General features: G+C 44.7%; 1 protein-coding gene across 4 annotated transcripts in view; it reads left to right on the top strand.

Annotated features, from left to right (window-relative positions):
- Window positions 1–18,953, top strand: part of LOC138288128 (cadherin-related family member 5-like) — a 291,068-nt gene that overhangs the window by 175,864 nt on the left and 96,251 nt on the right. For all 4 annotated transcript variants that reach the window (XM_069229388.1, XM_069229387.1, XM_069229391.1 and 1 more), the window contains exons 8-9: window positions 15,184–15,354; window positions 16,447–16,537. In XM_069229388.1, the coding sequence (XP_069085489.1) occupies window positions 15,184–15,354; window positions 16,447–16,537 (262 nt within the window). The remainder of the gene's footprint in view (window positions 1–15,183; window positions 15,355–16,446; window positions 16,538–18,953) is intronic.

The following is an 18,953-nucleotide window of genomic DNA, read 5'->3' as shown; positions in this document are numbered from 1 at the left end:
CCCATAAGCATACCTCCCACACACGCGCACCCACAATAAGCACACCGACACATCAGACAATCACTCCCTCACCCTCCAAACTCCCTTCTGATGACCATCCCCATCTGTCTAAGAAATTGTTCTTCTCATGTTTTGACCTTTTCCCTACTCCTCTTCCTCCAGTGAGACCCCTAAATGCTCCGTTTCCCTCCCCAGGCCTGTCCCTTACACCTCCAAGGCCTCCTCTACCCCCTCTGCAAGTACTCATGCCCCTCCCCGTCAAGAAGTCTACGCCTCCCAAGAGAACCCAACCCTCCCCTAAGCCTATACCTAATCCCCTCCTCCTTGTCCCAAAGGACCCCCTCCCAAGCCAAAGCTCAAGCCCCCTCCTCGCCCCTCCCCACCCACAATCCGTGAGGTGCCTGCCTGCCCTCTTGATGCCCCAACCTGTGGAGGTTACGTGGCAGTCAGGAGTCAAGTTATGGGCACCAAGTTGTGCATGAAGTGCATGTTGCACATGTCATATTTGGACTGGCCAATGGCCCTGAACTTCTTAATATTTATCACATTGATATTACATATTTGGCCCAACCAGTTGTTGGTTTCGACGTTACATAATTGTCCTGGATTTCTTTTCTTGGGGCACTCTAAAAAATTGCTGACATTGTGTGTGAGAATTTGTGTGTAAGTGGTGCTTGTGCTACCTCTTTTGTCTGGGCAGCACGTGAGGTTGTGTGCAGTGTGTTTGTCCCCCAGTGATGGGTTTGTGTTGTCTGATGTGTTTGTTGGGGGCATGTTGTTATCATGGTATTGAGTGGTGTTAGTATTGACATGTTTGTTGCAGTCCTGTGTGCCTTTGTGTGGTTTGACTGTGTGCGCCTGTGGTGAATGGTATGTCAGATACGTTGTGATGTGTATTTGCTGGGTATGTCGACTGCTGCGTCATATGGTTGTGTGATAGTGTGTGTTCATTCCCTCATGGTGGTATGTTGTGTTATTTGTGTTTTGTCCGTGGGTAGTGTGTATTGTGGGTGCTTGCCAATGCTTTGATGGTTTTTTGGTTGTGTTGTTGTAGTGTTGTCGGGTGGTGTTGTGTGCTGTTGTGTGTGACTGTGCCGGTGCCGTGTTTCTGGAAGTAGGTGTGTGTTTTTGACGTGTGCGTGTATGTGATGGCCGTAGTGTGTGTACTGTGTATTTGTGGATGTGTATGTGGCTGTCTGTGAGTGTGCGTGTCAGTGTCAGGTTACGTGTGTGTCGCACTCGCCACCCATTTCCGATTGGTATGTTGTGTGTGCGTACGTACTTTGACAATTTACAACAGTGACAGGTATGTGTTTGTACTCATGGTTGCTGTTGTCATCTTCGGCATTGATTCTGGTGTCTCTGGGCGAGCAGGAGCAGCGGAAAGACGTGTAGTTCTGGGTCCATGGTGGCTACGGACGAATCTGGCTTCCTGAAGGTGAGTGTCTCCTTTTATACTGTTGTTTTCTGCCTGGGTTTCTGTGGTGCTGTGACCACAGCGGAAACCTTGGCAGTGTGCAACCTCGTAATCTGTTCGGCGGAAACCTGGTCTCCATTGGCCTGCAGGTGGCTACCATTGTCAGTAGCAGCTAGAGCGCACTGGTGGTGCCGGAGGTGCTTTGGTTGTGTTCTGTAGGGAAAACTGACATGGTCATAATATGGCAGTCTTCTCCACCAGCCTGTTGGCGGTGGGGGTCCTGGGACCGCCAAACTCGTAATGAGGCCCATGATGATACTTTGAAGTTTGTCACATTTTCCTAAGAATAGTGAGGGAAATGTTTTTGCCAGTTGTAGTTTTTAATACAAGACCATGCACCCTATTTGATTGATGCAAGTGGGGAAAATATCTCCCTCAATCTTGTAGAGATGTTTTGAACTTTCCACAGCTGTGCAAAACATTCATGCATATTTACATGACAAAGGGTAACCTAGAGCAATTCAAACACAAAAACGCTTTCATTTTTAGGAAACATTTTTAGGAAAGGCACATGCAGTTGGAGGTCAGATTGGAAGTTCCTCGCTGCCCTAGAGACCAAATATTTGATGTCTATGGTGTAAAAATATAGACATTTTATTGAGAACAGCAAGTATATGGTTATCTATGTAGCACTTTCACTTTTTAGTGACTGTGAGCCATCGAGATAATGTTTTTACAGAACCTCGTCATTTGTTTCCTTGGGATTGAGTTGAAGTGCCGGCTCCTTGCACATCCAGCATCCCATGTCAGTTACCGTTTCAGTAAAGCTGCTTTGGCTGTAACCGCAATCAGAGACCGTTAAAGTTTCCGTCTCTTGTGATTACCCAAAAGCCTAGTTTCATATAGCTCACTATACTAGCAGCGAGGCATGCTTTTAAGAACCTTTGCTTTGGTGCAAAGGCAGCACTTTAGACAAAGCCTGCACATCTCATACAACCTCCACTGCTGAGGCATCGGACCTCACCTTAGGAACGCGCCTTCGCCCGGGCAGAACATATCTGTGCACTGCTAGCCAATCAATCTAGTGTTCTTATGCGGACATGAAGTCAGCACTGCAAAATCTTATTAAAAACGCAAAATAAAGAAGCCATCAGAGAAAAGCATAACATATCATCTTACAAGTGACCATAACATATAGTAAGATAACAAAATTACTCTTCGCCTAAAACATAACAAAGTATAGCAAAACATTAAACATAATGCAACAGACATTATGTCAGCATGATATAAAAAACAACGTAACAGAATGTAGCATTAAAACACAGATTACATTTAGAAAAGATTGTTTAAGGCAAGAAAGATATGTACTAGAGGTCGGCGAGCCACACAAATAATCACTAACTATAGTTGACATTTAGAAAAGATTGTTGAGATTAAGACAAGAAAGGTATTTATTAGAGGTTGGAGAGCCTCAAAAGTAATGAATAGCTACTGAATTAAAAGCGTCAAAGCCATGCTGATCATTGATGTTGTGTACAAACAGGGATAAGCAGTACTTGCTTCGAAGTGAAAGCAAGTGCTCACCAGATGCCAATAGTGTGGAAAACTGCCCTCCTGAAAGAAGTTTGACTTTGACCCACTTCTTATGTGGATTGCCCTTAAAGAACATAATCCCTCATTAGCAGCCATTAACGAGCAAATTCATTTGAATACAATTATGTAGTTTTTGAGGTATATGTAGATTACAAAAAACATTTTTTAAAAATCTTTTCGAGGAAAAACGTGTGGCAAGATAACTGAAAGTAATCTTTTTTTGGTAATATCATTCCAAATGCAATCAAATTAGCAATTTTGATTATATTACACCTTGTGCACTCCATTGCGCAGCATGGTCATCATATCAAATATAATTGTTTACAGAACACTGCATAGATGTTTACTTTCAGGGACTATTACGCTGTGCTTCAGTCTGCTCCTTGATCTCTTCCTCTGACTATCTAGACAGGAAGCTATCGGACTATATCTCCTTATTGATGGGAGTCCAGTGGGGGGAAACTCCCTACCCAACCCCAACGTGGAGTTGCAGCCTGCTATGCTGAGGACCCAGCCTTCCCCGCGATGACCTTGGATCAGACCGCAGAATACTTCCAGCACAATGAACTGACTAGCTCTTCCCCAGTCACCGAGTGGGAAGATTATAAGGTGGTTCTCAGAGGGGCCTGCATACGCTCTATCAGTGGGGAACGCTGTAGTTTCTCAGAGACCCTGCATCAGATGGAACAGGCCTACGTGGCAAAGAAGAGGCAGCCAGTGGATGACCCAAACCAGCGGGCCTTCCTGACACCGCTCCGAGAGTGGGAGGCACAGCTAATGGAGAATTTACACTGCTTGGATTATAGGACTATAGGACGTACATTGCTAGATCATACTCGGAGGGCAACAAATCGAGCCATCCTGGCCTGGCTAGTTCATAATGGATCACATCAGCCCCTATACCACATCTCCATCTAGCAGATCATGTCGACCTTTATTCCCAGGAAGACATGCTTCACTGATCTGGCCCTGGTGAAACGTGCCGTGACCATGTGCTGGAAAAGCACAATCCTCCCTACTTGCATGGCATCCTGGGCAGAGGCAAAAGTACTACACAGGGAAGAAGCCAAAAGGCATTTGACGCAGTCCAATAGCACCCCTCTGGGATTCATTACTCTCCAGATTCCTAGATTCTGAACGGGAGCCCCATACCTCTCTCTCCCTGTGAAACTGCCCAGTACTGATTAGAACTAGACCCTCTTAGAATTCCAATCCCTTGTCATAAGTCCTGTGCTGAGTAGGCTCATTCTTACCCCTTCCCAGTAAAGCAGTGCAGCAAGGTGACTTGCTGTGCTGCTCTGCATCACTTTATGATAAATATGGCCCTCAATTTATTGCATTTTGTAGTATACATCTTAGTATAGCTAGAAATAAAATATAAACATTGAAAAAAATTAAGAAACCAAGGTGCATAGTCAACAATCCTCCCCTCCTCCCTCTCCCCCTGCCAACCCAATATATAGGGTTTTCCTCTGACGAAGACCCAACTTCCCCACTCGCCTTCTGCCCCGCCACACCTCACCCCCAATACTTTTGTATTTCAGACTCCAGGAGATCCGGTGTAGCGGACTCTGGGTGGAGGTCAGTCCCTCTGTATCACGCCAAGTCTCCCCATATCTTTATGTACTTTTGGAGGCATCCTTCACCTTCATGTACCAGTCTTTCCATGTTCATGTAGCGATCAATCTTAATCTTTCACTTCCTGATTACCGGGGGCCTGTGCCTAGTGGCATCTAACTCTCAGTTTACGTGCAGTAGAACTATTTTGGGTTCCTCTGGTATTGTCCATCCTAGGACCAACCCGATTCAAATGAGTACCTGTGTCTATTAGCGCGAAAGGTGTGGGCAACTCTAAGTTGTATGCAGGAGGTCACCAGTGGGTGCCTCATACCTGAGACAGACGGGGAGGCAATCACCCCCATCTTCCCCAGACAGTCTTTGTCTGGTAAGATAGGCTCTATGGAGGAATGTCACTTGTATGAGGTGCAGTCAGGAAACAATTGCTGAATGTCGTGGGGTCGCCCTGGCCTCGGCCCACTCCTCTTCTGTGAGCGAGTCCAGGTCACGCTTCCAGGCGGATCGCAGTGGGCCGAACATGACCCGATTTTGTTAATTATTTTGTGAGAGATCTGTGTCACATTATGATCTCCCAATTCCTCCAGGAGCAACTTTGCCTCAAGCGGGTTAAACTCTCGGAGAGCCTCCAGCCTGGAAATGTAAGGGGACAGGGTGTGCCTGAGCAGCAGCAACCGGTAGAATTGCCTATGATGCAGCTCAAATTCCTTCTGCAGTGTCTGGTAGGACTTGGGGATCGTCCCCTCCCTCACATCTCCAAGTGCCGAGATACCTTTGGTGTCCCAATTGCCTAAACCCTTGCAAGTTATCTACCTGCCCAAACCCTTGCAAGTTATCTACCTGCCCAAGGACTGTGCCCTCCCACAAACGCGTCTGCTCTGCCAGCTTACTGTGCCACCACAGCTGTCTCAGGCTAGCTCTCAACACATCAAGCACCACTTTGATTGCCATGAGTGGGGACGCATCCTCCCCCATATAGTAAGAGGTGGATTGGTACTCCCTCTAGAGCCAATTTCTCAGAACCATATCCTGAGTCCCCTGAGAAAACCCACCACCCGTCAGGCTTGTCAGGTTTGCCTCAAAATAATCAGACACTTCTTAGGAATAGCACGATGCTAACAATGGACCCACCTCCAGGCACCACTGGGACCCTAAATGAATCTACCAAGGAACCTATGAGATGCCAGGTGAGGGGAAGGAGGCGGGGAAAGGGAATGGTGGGAAGGAGGCCTGAAGTGAGAAATGTATCAAAGTTTAGCGTAGTATATGTATATGTTAAATTCAGTAATCATCTTAAAATATGTTCATGTAATACCACTGATACCTTCAATAAATGTCCTGAAAAACTTTCCTTCCAAAGGGGAAATAGGCTTTCCAAAAATAAGGTTCTTATATATCTTTCAGGAAACGTAGAGATAGAAATGCCATAACATGATTGTTCTTTTAACTCAATGTATCTTTCGTGAAGGAAATATCCACACAGCGATATCCTTCTTGCTATGAAAATGTATTGTGATCCCTTTTCAAGACGGAGCTCACCTCAGCACGCGACTATCATTGTGTTATTGACAATCGAAATAACTGCGCTCTTCCACAGCTCATAACGTTTCATTAACAATGAAATAATTCACCTAGAAAGTGCTTTCCTCAACGCTTGTTAAGTAATATTAATAAGTTTGGATCTGAGTTCATAAGTGGAAATGCTCACAATGATTGCGAAAGAAAAAAATAATGAGTCCACTTTCCAGCAGATTCTGAACAAGCGCGTCTTTTTAAACTCAAAAGATATATTTGTAAGAAATCTGATGGAAGTTGGCTATTGAAAAAACAATTAACAGGAATCACCGTTGAACATGACAGAAACCACAATCTTCGAGCATCTTGATAAAACAGGGTGATTCGTTTATTGTTGCTAACGAGTTAAACATGAAAGGACAAGTCTTTTAACTTTTTTGAAACTGAGAGTATTAAACAGTGTATGCTACCCGCCAGGCTGAAGGCACATCCTTAAGTTTCTAGACTACAACGCAAGCTTTACTTAGAAGAATTAATTGTTTGTACAAAGCGTTTTAGCTTCTGACATAGAAATGTAGTTAAACAGTGTTCACTGCCAAGGGAAACATATTTTTATATTTCTGCTGCTTTTGAACAGAGACTGAAACAGATATTTCTAAGACGAAAACTTGGATATTCTTTCAAACAAGCGTGCTTCCACAGCATTTCTTACCACACACCTCACAAAGGTGAAACAAGGGCCACATTCACACAGCAGGTTTACGAACGATTAGGCTCCTCAGTGATTCTGACTGATTGAGAGTTACAAGATCTTCCACCAAAGTTCCATGAAAAAAACAAAGGCTGGAAGACAGAAAGAGCACTTCTACTGTCCGTCCATGGAAGGATAAGTTCGAATAGCAAGCATTGATCAATAAGGCCCTCATTACCGGCCGGCGGTAAAGACTGCCATATTACGACCTGAAATACCGCCCGTTCCGCCAGGGAGATCGAACCTCCAGGCTAGCGGTAGCCGTAATAGCGCCGTCGGTATTATGACTCAGCAGACCGCCAGCATTTTTGTGGTGGTCTTTCTGCCACAAAATGCTGGCGGTCATGCACCTGGAGACAGGAATCTCCATTCCTGTTGCTGGCAGACTCAACCCCACACACCTACATTCACGCACCCCCACTCACCCTCGCTTACATACACCCCCACACACTCACACCCAAACACACACTCAGATACACCCATTCACTCGCACACACGCACTCAAACAGACACCTCCTTCCCGCCACCGCAATCATACAAACGTACACGCACTCAAACACACACACAACCCCCCCTCGACATACACGCATTCAAAAACGCACACAGAAACACCCCCCCGGCATTCATACACACACGCAGACACCACGCACATCCATACTAACACCCCCACATGCTCTCACACTGACATACACACACCCCCACTCACACATATGCACCCCCCTCTGCATTCATGCACACCCCCACCCACTCCACGCATGCATACATTCACACACACCCCATCTGCACATTTCCATACAAACACCCCCACCCGACCATAGGCATACACACAGCCACCCCCACTCACTCGCACGCATACACACAGACATCCCCAGTCACTCATAGACTTGTAGACTTGCATACATGCAACCCCACTTGCATGCATCCCATTACACACAACTACTCACTCGCACCCTGACACACCTCCCTCCCCTCCGCATACATGCAGACACACACACCCTCCATGCACACATATATAGACACACGCACTCACGGACACCCATTCTGCTACACATACACACACCACACACATGCACCCAACCCCGAACTCCCCCCCCTTTTTGGACGGTCCACTTACCAGTTTCAGCAAGGTGATCATCATGGAGGCATGGGTCCTGCTGTCTGCCACCGCCAGCACCGCACCGCAGTACAGGAAACCACCACACCGTATTACGCATCGTAATATGGCGGGTGGAGTCCTGCTGGCGTGGCGGTGGAACCGCCTCTCTTCCTCCTTCAGCCAAGCCGACGGGGTCGGATTTCCACCCGTAAACAGGCGGAAATCCAATTCAACTCCAAATATGGTGGTCTTTGGACCGCCAACACTGGCAGTCTGTTGGCAGCAGCGGCTTCATCGGTCTTGCACAAAGACCACCAAAGTCGTAATGAGGGCCTAAGTGTGACTACCTTCTATACAGGAAACACCCAGCTAGAACATAGCAAAGAATCATGGAACTTGTAATTGTGTAAAATCTAGATGTCGCTTTTCTTTGTTTATTAACTTTATTCATGGGGGTTACACATGAAACGATCATCACATTCCAGATTACGACACCACCATTCATTCACTATTATTAGTGAGAGGCCCTATAATATGACTGTGTGTCTGCGTCTGCCACCCTGCTCTCAAATGTAGATTTAAAGCATTTGGACAGAGCTATACGTGAGAGTCCTTCCTTTCATAGGAAGTTGAGAATTAATTTCACTGTAAAAAAAGAGGGCGGGATATGGTAAGGGTAATCCTGCAGATCATGCAGAATCCATGTTAGCAACACCATTTTGAAGATGGCCCATCTGCCGAGAAGGGATATGTGGCATGCTATAGATGTCCATAGATCGTAAGCCTTTCCATTAACAGTGCAGTGTTCCTCTCCGAGGCAAGCTTGGGTGCCTGTGTGATGAAGACCCCCCAGATATCTGAAGCCCTGTGTTTCTATTTGTAGGTTTGATACCAACCCCAGGACTTGTGGGTTAGTGTTAGCTGGGCATAATACCGACTTAGATACATTGATATGAAGTCCCGATATCTTCCTGAAGACCTGCAACATCTGGGGCATCTGTGGGCCAGAGTCCTCTGAGTTTATTAAGAATAAGAGGACATTGTCTGCATATAGAGCAAACCAGTGGGAGACGCCATCCCTTCCTCGAATCCCCTGATCTGAGCTTCAATACGAAACCAATCAATGAGGGGATCTATAGCTATAGCAAAGAGTAATGGGAAGAGAGGGCTTCTCTGTCTAGTTCCCCTATAAATCTGGAAGGTCTCCATCACCTTCTGTCCCACTCAAACTCGAGCAGAGAGTCCTGCATGTAGGAGTCAGACACATTGTATGAAATTCGGGCCAAAATTTAGGCATTTGAGCAGGAGAAACATATTTCCACCCCACAGAGTTGAAGACTGTTTTGATATCTGCCAGGAGTACCACCGCTGGCCTATGTAACACATCCACCAACGCTAGAGCGTTGTGGCGGCTGCGTATATTGTGTCTAATTGCTCTATGCAGCATAAAATCCACCTGGTCGTGGTGGACCAGAGAAGATACCACTCCCACCAGGCACTCTCCTAGGGCCATCACAATGATTTTGACCTCGGTATTCAGGAGGGAGATAGGGCGAAATGAGGAACAGCGGTCTGGCGGGTGCCCGAGCTTTAAGATCACCACAAACTCCACCTCTCGCAGATCAGGTGGCAAGCACGCAGTCATCGCTGTCTTCACCAACATTCACTCTAGTGATTCCCCTAACGGGTTCATATAAGATTTGTAGAATTCTTGGGGAAAGCCATTGGGGCCCGGTCCCTTAACCGAATTTAGTTTGCTAATGACTGCCAAGAGCTCCACCGCTTTGAGATCATTTTGTAGGCATAGCCTCTCTGATCTTGAGAGGCTTCTTAGGGCGAGATTGCTGACGAAGTCCTCCATCAGTTGGTGCGAGACACTGTATCACTTACCATAGAAATTTGAGAAGTATTGTGCAAATTGAGATCTTTTTTTGCCTGTAACTGTTTCCCCTCTGAGGTTACTAGGGGCAATATAGGCAGGTTATGATGTATATTTTGTCAAATTCTATGAAGCATTTTTCCTAACTTATCATCCCACTTGGGACCGAGAAGGCAGACATTTTGCCCTTACCTCATTTGTTAAGGTTTGTAGGAAGAGAGCTTGAGTTTGGGCCAGCCAGGGCGGTACATAGCTCTGGCTCCTGATCACTTTGCCTCCGTGTCTCCTGATCCTGAGCTCTTTCTTCTAAATCAGTAATGAACTGCAGGCTCTAGAACTTTTCCACAGAAGAGTAGCTGAGGATGTGGCCCTGATGGTGACCTTGAGTGCCTCACAGAGCAGATGTGGGGAGGACACAGACTCCTGATTATGAAAGAAGTATTGTTCAATCATCTCATCTATACTGGTATTGCACTTTTTATACAGGAGCGACCAGGTAGACAATCGCCACCTCAGCTGTGACCTAACGGGCCCAACTGCATCCTTATCTCCAGTGGGGAGTGGTCTGACATCCCTCGTGTGTGCTAGTCTGACGCACTGCATTTTGCCATAGCTACAAGGAAATAGTCTAATCTGGTAACTGTGGCATGCGCCCCAGAATATTATGTATAGCTTCTGTCTCCGGGGTGGCTGAGTCCCCGGACTTCTGAAAGCCTCAACGCTGTCATAAAGACTATAGGGTTTCTTAATATGCTGGACTTCTGAGAGCATCCTGCTAGCCAATGTACCTAAAGCCCATTCCAAATGTAAATTGAGGCTCTTGTCTTTTTGTCAATAAAATCAATAAAACCTATTTACAAAACCTTTTAGGGATTGTTACTGAGGATCAACCACTAGGTGTCATCTTGGGGCCTCAGTCAGCGTTTTCTAAGGTGATTAGAGTGAGTGAAAGTGTGTAAGTGTGTAAGTGACTAGAGAGAGAGTAATGGGGAGGAGGAATACTCCAGACCCGACGAGTGCCTGCTATGCATCTATGTATGTGATTTATTTAGTGGAAAGCTTGCTAGGAAGCAAGGGAACTCTATAAAGGGCCGAGGTATACAATACCAGATAGTGGGTACCCTGCACAATGAATGAGGGGACTCACAATGCAGTGAGGTTAGGGGGTACAGTAGGCTAATGGATGGAGTCGGTAAAAATAGTTATTCTTTAGTTGATCCAGAAACAGTCCAGCTGTCAGAGATATTGTAAAGATGTCGGTAAACTCATCCTCACAATAGCCAATAATTACTACACAGTCTCTCATCTCTCAATTTATTTAATCTGTCTATATTCACTTTGCCACTCACTACACTCTGTTCATTCTCCCCCATCCAACAAATCCAAATAAATTACTACAAGGCCTCCTGGAGCAGCCAAGCTCCTAATTTACTTCCACCTGGCTAGAGCAACCACCAAACAGTCAACAGACTATTGGTCAACCCTACCTCCTAAACCATAGGTAACTCGGCCTGCTTATTCTCTGCTGCCAAGAGCTATCATCAGTTTCGTCTAACCCCACTGTCTTACTAGCCAAATAAAACACCAGAGCAATCACCAGATTGACAACCTACTTTTGGTCACTTAATGAATTAGATCAGATGTCTTCCTCAGCCCCATCCTTCGTCCTGTGCTGTCTCTCTAGCAAGAAATAGCGACCAGCTTTTTAATTTGGATCAATGGTGTATCTTTTACCAACATCACGTCATTAAAGATGGGTTATCTCCTGGTGCAAACAATAATCCATACCAGAAAATAACAACAAATACACATGTCCCCTAAAAAAGGTGGGTGAACAACCAATTAGCAGAAAGCAAACTGAAAATGACAAACTATAAGTAAATACCTTAACTGAATAAAAAAAAAAAACTACGAAGTACCATGCTTTCTAAAACAGGCTTTTTGTTACAGTTATTTGATTAAATTGAGTCCCCCAAAGACGTGTAAATAATCTGTAGCAGTGGCCTCTGTCTATGGCACATGCTCTGCTTTGAGTTGTTACCCCAAACTCACTCCCCGTAATTCAGATCCTTTCAACTTCTCTTTATAGAATTATGGTAACCATTTATAGTAGGTTAAAAAGGTATTTCTCTCTAACAACTCCCCCTCCCGAGCTCTGCTGTCTGGTTTTAAAGACTTATTGAGGGACATACTGAAAGTTTACCTTGGAACGCATTCTGTCCATTGTTTACCTTTGACTTTATGTTTTATAACTCATGTTTGTTGCCTTTTATTTACTGGTTTTAGGTGTTCTCGGCCATCCAGCATGTTTAGGTCCCTCCTGTGGAGCATAGCCTGTTTACCACCATCCTGAATGGCTCCTTGTCTTCTTCCACGAGTGCTAACTTTCCGGGAACTCTTTTTTTTCTTTTGAGTGAGGCACTCCATGAGAATGCATGTGCTTTCAGCTGTATCCCTTAAATGCTAGTTAACAAAGCAACTGCTGCAGTACACTTGCTGTATATCTTTGAAATGTTTTCTTGTCTCCTATCCTTCTGCATGACGTATTCTACTTAATACTGGCACTACCGTTTAATCAATCGTGCATGTGAGTAACCATGTTCTGTCTAGGAACTTGTTTATTTTCGTCAGTACTCTTTACCAAAAGCTAATAGCAGCAGCACTGCAGGACCCCCAAAATATTCATGCAGGAGTTTAGAAGTGGAATGAGTAATAAAGAGGCCTGCAAGATGTTGTATTCACCTTGTAACATTTGGTTTTGTCTTTAAAGACAGAACTAAAATATCAGGCTCTGCCTTCTGACAAACTGTTGTGTATTCCTTTTAGAGGGAGATTGGGGTTTACTTTTCTTTCTGACCTGAAAGAGAGGTGATTTTGTAAAGTGAACTATGTGACAAGGTTGCTGAGTTTACAGGGAGTGTGAAAGGAAAGGCTGTATGCTGTAATCTCTTCTTGCACGTTATAAAATGTAAATACCTGTAAATGAACTATACAAATTTTGCACAATATATCAGCAGTTAAGAAAGAACAAACAAAGCACATTTTTTGTAATTCTGAAATGTGGTAAAACATAGATTTTAATACAACCAAAACAAATCAATACATCTAGTGATGCACAAATGAAATATTGACTGAATCCCTAATTTCCAAACATCTATCTGTGTCCTGTATAGCTTTATCAGTAAAACTGTATGTCTCTGCACATTTAGTGGTAATGTCAGTGGAATTCGAGTTGCCTGTAAGTGGCCATACGTTACCACACAATGCTTTAGTAATATATTTGCAACAGTGTGTTCCAAAATGTACCACCAGATACATACTACATCCGTACCACTCTCCTGCTGAATACATTTGCTATACTTATTATTTGTGTGAAACATTTTTCACAACGACTATGACTTCAGTGATGGAACATTAATGGCAACACCCCCAGTCTGAAAATGTATTCAGCACCACTGGCAAATAGCAATTACAAGATGTCATTCAAGCATAAGCCCTTGTTATTACACTGCTTTTCCGCTATCCTGTTTTTACACAGGGCTTGAAGGAAGCAGCGTACTGTAGCTTAGCATTTGCTTAAATATCTGGTGTGCACCTCCCAGCTTTTAATTCAGTTTTGAGTGTTAATTCATAAGTGCCGAAAAATACTTCTCTTCATCAATGAAGCTTGTATACAGATTACTATATTATCAACAATAATTCACAACTTAACACAACATTATTACAAATGTTAATAGGATCCACTGAAAACAGTACAGGGACACATTCAGAGGACTTTTCACATGAATCTAAAACTGGCACAGTGATATAATAAAAAACAAAGGAAGTGTGTGTGTGTGTGTGTAAGGGTATTACAAACAACAATTAGAATCACCCAATATCCTGTTTTACCAGCAAAACATATATAGGGGGTCATTCTGACCCTGGCGGTCATGGACCGCCAGGGCCAACGACCGCGGGAGTACCGCCAACAGGCTGGCGGTGCTCCCATGGGCATTGTGACCGCGGCGGTACAGCTGCGGTCAGAAACGGGAAACCGGCGGTGTCCCGCCGGTTTCCCGCTGGTTTCCCGCTGCCCAAGGGAATCCTCCATGGCGGCGCTGCAAGCAGCGCTGCCGTGGGGATTCCGACCCCCTTACCGCCAGACTGGTTCTGGCGGTTTTGACCACCAGAACCTGGCTGGCGGTAACGGGTGTTGTGGGGCCCCCTAACAGGGCCCCACCAAGATTTTCAGTGTCTGCCAAGCAGACACTGAAAATCGCGACGGGTGCAACTGCACCCGTCGCACCCCTTCCACTCCGCCGGCTCCATTCGGAGACGGCATCCTCATGGAAGGGGGTTTCCCGCTGGGCTGACAGGCAGCCTTCTGGCGGTCGCCCGCCAGCCCAGCGGGAAACTCAGAATTACTGCGGCGGTCTTTTGACCGCGCAGCGGTATTCTGCCGGCGGGACTTTGGCGGGCGGCCTCCGCCGCCCGTCAAAGTCAGAATGACCCCCATAGTGCAAGTCATGACAAAGCAGGGGGCTTTTGTCAAAGAGTTTTTATAGCACTTGCTACCTTACCTGAGTCTGCTTTTAAGCCTCAGCCTCACCCCAGACCATGCTTTTTAGCTAGCCCCTGGGAAAATGTTTGAGTACTTATACTGTACATCATCACTAAAAACCACTGCAAAGTCAGTAGATCCCAAAGGTGAGACCTATTGGCTTTGTCAATGCTTTTTGCTCTGTGTTAAATCTACTATTGACCTACTCCAAGTAACTTGCGGTACCTCTGAGGTACATGGCCACTATACAAATATGGCATATCCTAGTACTTGCTCAATTCAGGGAGACACCAACACAAACGCTCAATTTTTGTGTAGGCTATAGAAGAAATGGGAGCTTGAATGTGTCTTGAAAAAGTGTAATGTTTGTGATGTATGAAAGTTCAATGTCACAATTACGAACTTATCAAAATATTACTTGCACTATTTATTTGCGAGGAGACTGCCACACATACTTCATTCATCAGAGTACCATATGTTATTTTGTTTTCCATTCACAGTACCAAAATAAGGTTTGTTTGTCAGATTATCTCCATCTCTTAAGAAGCAGTGCACACTCAGCGAATAATTTTAAGGTAGACTGGTGCTAATACTTAATGATAGTGTGTATGTCCTAGTTGCTCATTGTGATTCTGAGGCCAAACACATACTTGTCCCTCAATGCCATATCAGCTCAACAAAGAGGACTGTCTGACTGCAAAAAAACAAAAGTACCATGGGGAAAGTCTTGACATCTCATTAGTCTATTGAAGTAAACTATACCATTGTGAATGCTTCCAATTCACACAAGTGTCTTTGCTTTTTTGTCCAAAAGGAAATGAACACTAAGGAAAGATACAACTCTTCGGCCCGAATCCACATTAGTGTCCTTGATGGAGACGATCAGTATCCCCAATTTCTGCCTTGCAAGCTTTTGACCCATGAGGGGACCGACGTGTGTATGAACCCAACCTACACCGCAAACATTACAGAAGGTGACCTCCAAGTAAGTGCAACTTTTGTGAAGTGGCATGGTCACTGGCCACAGTTGTCAGTGATGCTGAGTATGAAGGAAGCCAGACAAGTCGCTCACAATGAACTGACACTGAATTAATACAATAATGAATAAATATCTTTCAAAGAGTGGGTTTGAGTTTTTAACCTCTTCATGGCATATTCTTGTCTAGCACAATGAGTAGACTTGGTAATTTCAGTTATATAAACCATGATTCTTCCTCAGTATACAGGTTAGGCTCTGTAAACCCCAAATAAACCACACTGCAGCCAGTTTTCTTTCTCAGCCAATCTACATAAAGTATTAGGGTCACAAAGGACGAAATAAGGGCCATGAGGGAGGCTTTGGACAATCGTACTTCTAAAGCCAAATTATTAGCATTGGACAGGCTGAATACACTGTGGCCAATCACCGTCCAGTGTTGATGAAGAATTCCTTGAGGACAGAGTGTAGTTATTTCTCATTTTCAGACAGCTACAAACATGGCCAGTTCTGTGGCTGGATCTACTTTGCATGGTAGAGCTTGGAAAGTGAAGAACAGACCTGCTGAGATTTCAGACCCACATGACTGCAAACCTGTGGTTTTATAAAAAGGCTTCGTGAACATCATGTCCTGCCATTCTATGCTCCTATCCTCTTTGGAACCGTCATGATGAAGCGTATAGTCTCCTACACAAGTGCATCGGCATGCTGCCTTTAATCAACTACGGAGCACTATCCATATAGTTAAACATTTTGGTGAGGGATATAGCTGGGTAGCTGTTGTTAACAGTAGGTCTTAGTGCAAGTGTATTGTGCCACAAGTCCGCTACCCAAGATCGCTTGTATGACCCATTGTGGTTCCAATTTATTGCATACAGCACGATGGTTGAAGGATATGCTATTTCTGTGCCTGTTCTCCAAGATGTTCTTGCTTTCATAGTAGCTAACAAACAATAGCAATTCATTACAACACTGTTCAAATACAATACTTTTTTAAAAGGCGGAAACAAGTTGGGAAGCTTCTTCTTGCAAGATCCTCAGAATGTGTACTGGCTCACTGTTGTCTGATGTGGATGACTCTATCACAATGTTTCCCTGTAGATTATTCCTTTGGAGCTCACTCCAGGACCAATCTATGCTGAAGATGGAGACCGGGGACTGATGGCTGCTGTCACCTATTCCATCCTGTCAGGCAAGCCTAATTACTACGAATATATTTAGTTAACATTGTAATCGTAGCTCCATTTTTATGTGAACAGCTCAGAAAGAGCAAATAGACTTTAGAAGAATGAGGCACTTATATTTGGATGCTGTAATTCTTAACAAGCATTATCAAAGCCATAGGCCTGGCTTTAACATACTAATGCACAGGCATACACAAATCCGCAAGATTATTTGTGCTGTCACTCTGTGTAACTTGGTGTATGGTAACACAACAGGGGACAGACAAAGGAGGCAGAAACAGAGGCATATTGCACATAAACAAAGTACAAGTAGTCTTTGCAGAAATATATTCCATATTTTAGCACATTTAATCCAGAGCAATACATCCCAGTGAGGCACTGGCAAAATAATCATACGTTTATGCATGATAGTCCACTTTGTCATTCAGTAATGCTCTTTATATCCACAATATGTGATTTGGTTTATGAATACACTTGCAGACATGTGTGCACTATATTTTCTGGAATGAGACTCTCATTTATCACTATACCAGCAGTAGTTGACAGTAGCCCTGAGGAAGTTCTCTGTTGAAGAGCAAAAGGCGTTGGCCATAAAGTCTGTTTAATATTCTTTTACTGAATGAGGAAACAAGGTCTGAATTATGCCTTTTAGGAATACAATGCTTTGTATTGTATGGCTGATGACAACCAGCCTTTTAAGGCGGGCACAACCTTTCATTGAATGAGGAGCTCTTTGGTTGGTGCAGGAGATTAGGGTTAAAGTTGTCCAATCATTTGTTTACATTTTGCACATTTAATGCAGACTTACTGGCTTTACCAGTGATTGTTTCTTTTTGTCAGTGAGATGGCAGCATGTGACAGGTCTGCCCAGACCTAGGTGTCACACTTGCTTTGCCATAAGACTTCTGCTATATCTCAGTGAAAAGTCCCAGTAGATTGAAATCAGTCTTGGTTTGCTTTTGCTAACATTGAAAGATGACACTGCTTCGAAGCATGGGCTAGAATGTTCCTACTGGAGCAGAACCAAGACTGATGTGCCAATGGTTGAGCCCTCCTGCTGTCTGTGTTCGCACCGGGAGCAAAAAGAGAATGGCCTTGAAAGCGACCCAGAGAAATTACAAGTGGCTGAGATTAATTGAAGCACTGCACTCATCACTTTTTGGTTTTTTTCATTGGATACAACTGTAGTCACTGGTGTTGCTTGCGTTTGTTGACATTGTTTTGTTTTTGCCATTGTTCTGCTGTGATTACAATTGTGGTCGATACATTTATCCCAGCCTTGCTTGAAGCTGTTTTTGCTTCTGTGGTCACTAGTGGGTTCCTGCTAAGTTCAATGCAGTTGCAGTAGCTTGGTCATTGCTGTTGTGATAGTCGTTGCGGTGGTGGTCCCTTCTGCTCCTTTTAGCAGCAACACTTATAGTTCAGATCTCAACAAAGCAGGCAACTTTTGCCAAAGAGTTTTTACAGCACTTGCTGCCATACCCGAGCCTGCTTCTAAGCCTTCCAGATGTTGTTGCGGTTCCCACTGTTATCCTGGCTTTGGTGGAGGCAAAGGGCTCAACTGTGGTCACTGTTGCATTTACAGGTATGGGGAAATAGGTGTCATTGGTGTAATCTTACAAATGTCGCATTTGTTGTTGGTGCTGAGGCCCCTGCTCTGCTTGCAGCTGTTGCTGCTGTGTTGGCATCTGTTACTGTTGCTGCCCTTGCTGTTATTGCAAATGTCCATGCCTTCCTTGCAAGTGATGTTGTACCAGCCTTGGTGGCAGCTGTGGTCAGTGCTTTTGTTACATCAGTAGTCCCTGATCTGTTGACAGCTGTTTATGTCTTTGCCTTGCTGGTAGCTATGGTCGCTGCTGTCATAATAAGTTAGTTCAAGGGATGTGTGGCTGTAGATACACATGCTTTACATAATCCTGCCATCTAGTGTTGGGTCCGGATGTGTGCAAGTTGTTGTTTTTGAAGATGTCTTTCGAGTCACGAGGTAGAGTGACTCCTCCTTTCAGTGATAATGTGCATGGGCATCAACTCAATTGTTTTGTTTCTGCCGTCGGATTCAGACGAGCGTGCCTTCACTCTTTTTGGACTCCGTCACGGTTTGCCTTTTGGTTTGCGTAACCCATTCCTTTAGTTGGTATTGTTTCGATCACATTTCCCATCTGCAAACGATTTACATATCCATTGGTTCAGTTCACTTCAACCGTGGCCCCTGCAGGGCCTTGCTCTTCGGGGCCCTCCTTTAGACTCCATCACAGTCTTCTGAGAATGCCCATCTGGTGATGGAATGGACGCCCTTCCGTTATTGCCCGCATTACCACGCAAACTATTCCAGCACTTGGTTTGTAACCTGTGTTTGTCACCTGTACACAAGGAAGCAGACTGTGATGTCTGCAAATACTTCCACTTGGAGAAAACTCTTTGGGA

Source organism: Pleurodeles waltl, chromosome 4_1, assembly GCF_031143425.1.
Source record: "Pleurodeles waltl isolate 20211129_DDA chromosome 4_1, aPleWal1.hap1.20221129, whole genome shotgun sequence".
In the NCBI taxonomy this organism is placed as follows: domain Eukaryota; kingdom Metazoa; phylum Chordata; class Amphibia; order Caudata; family Salamandridae; genus Pleurodeles; species Pleurodeles waltl.
This window is presented reverse-complemented; position numbering and strand designations above follow the sequence as displayed.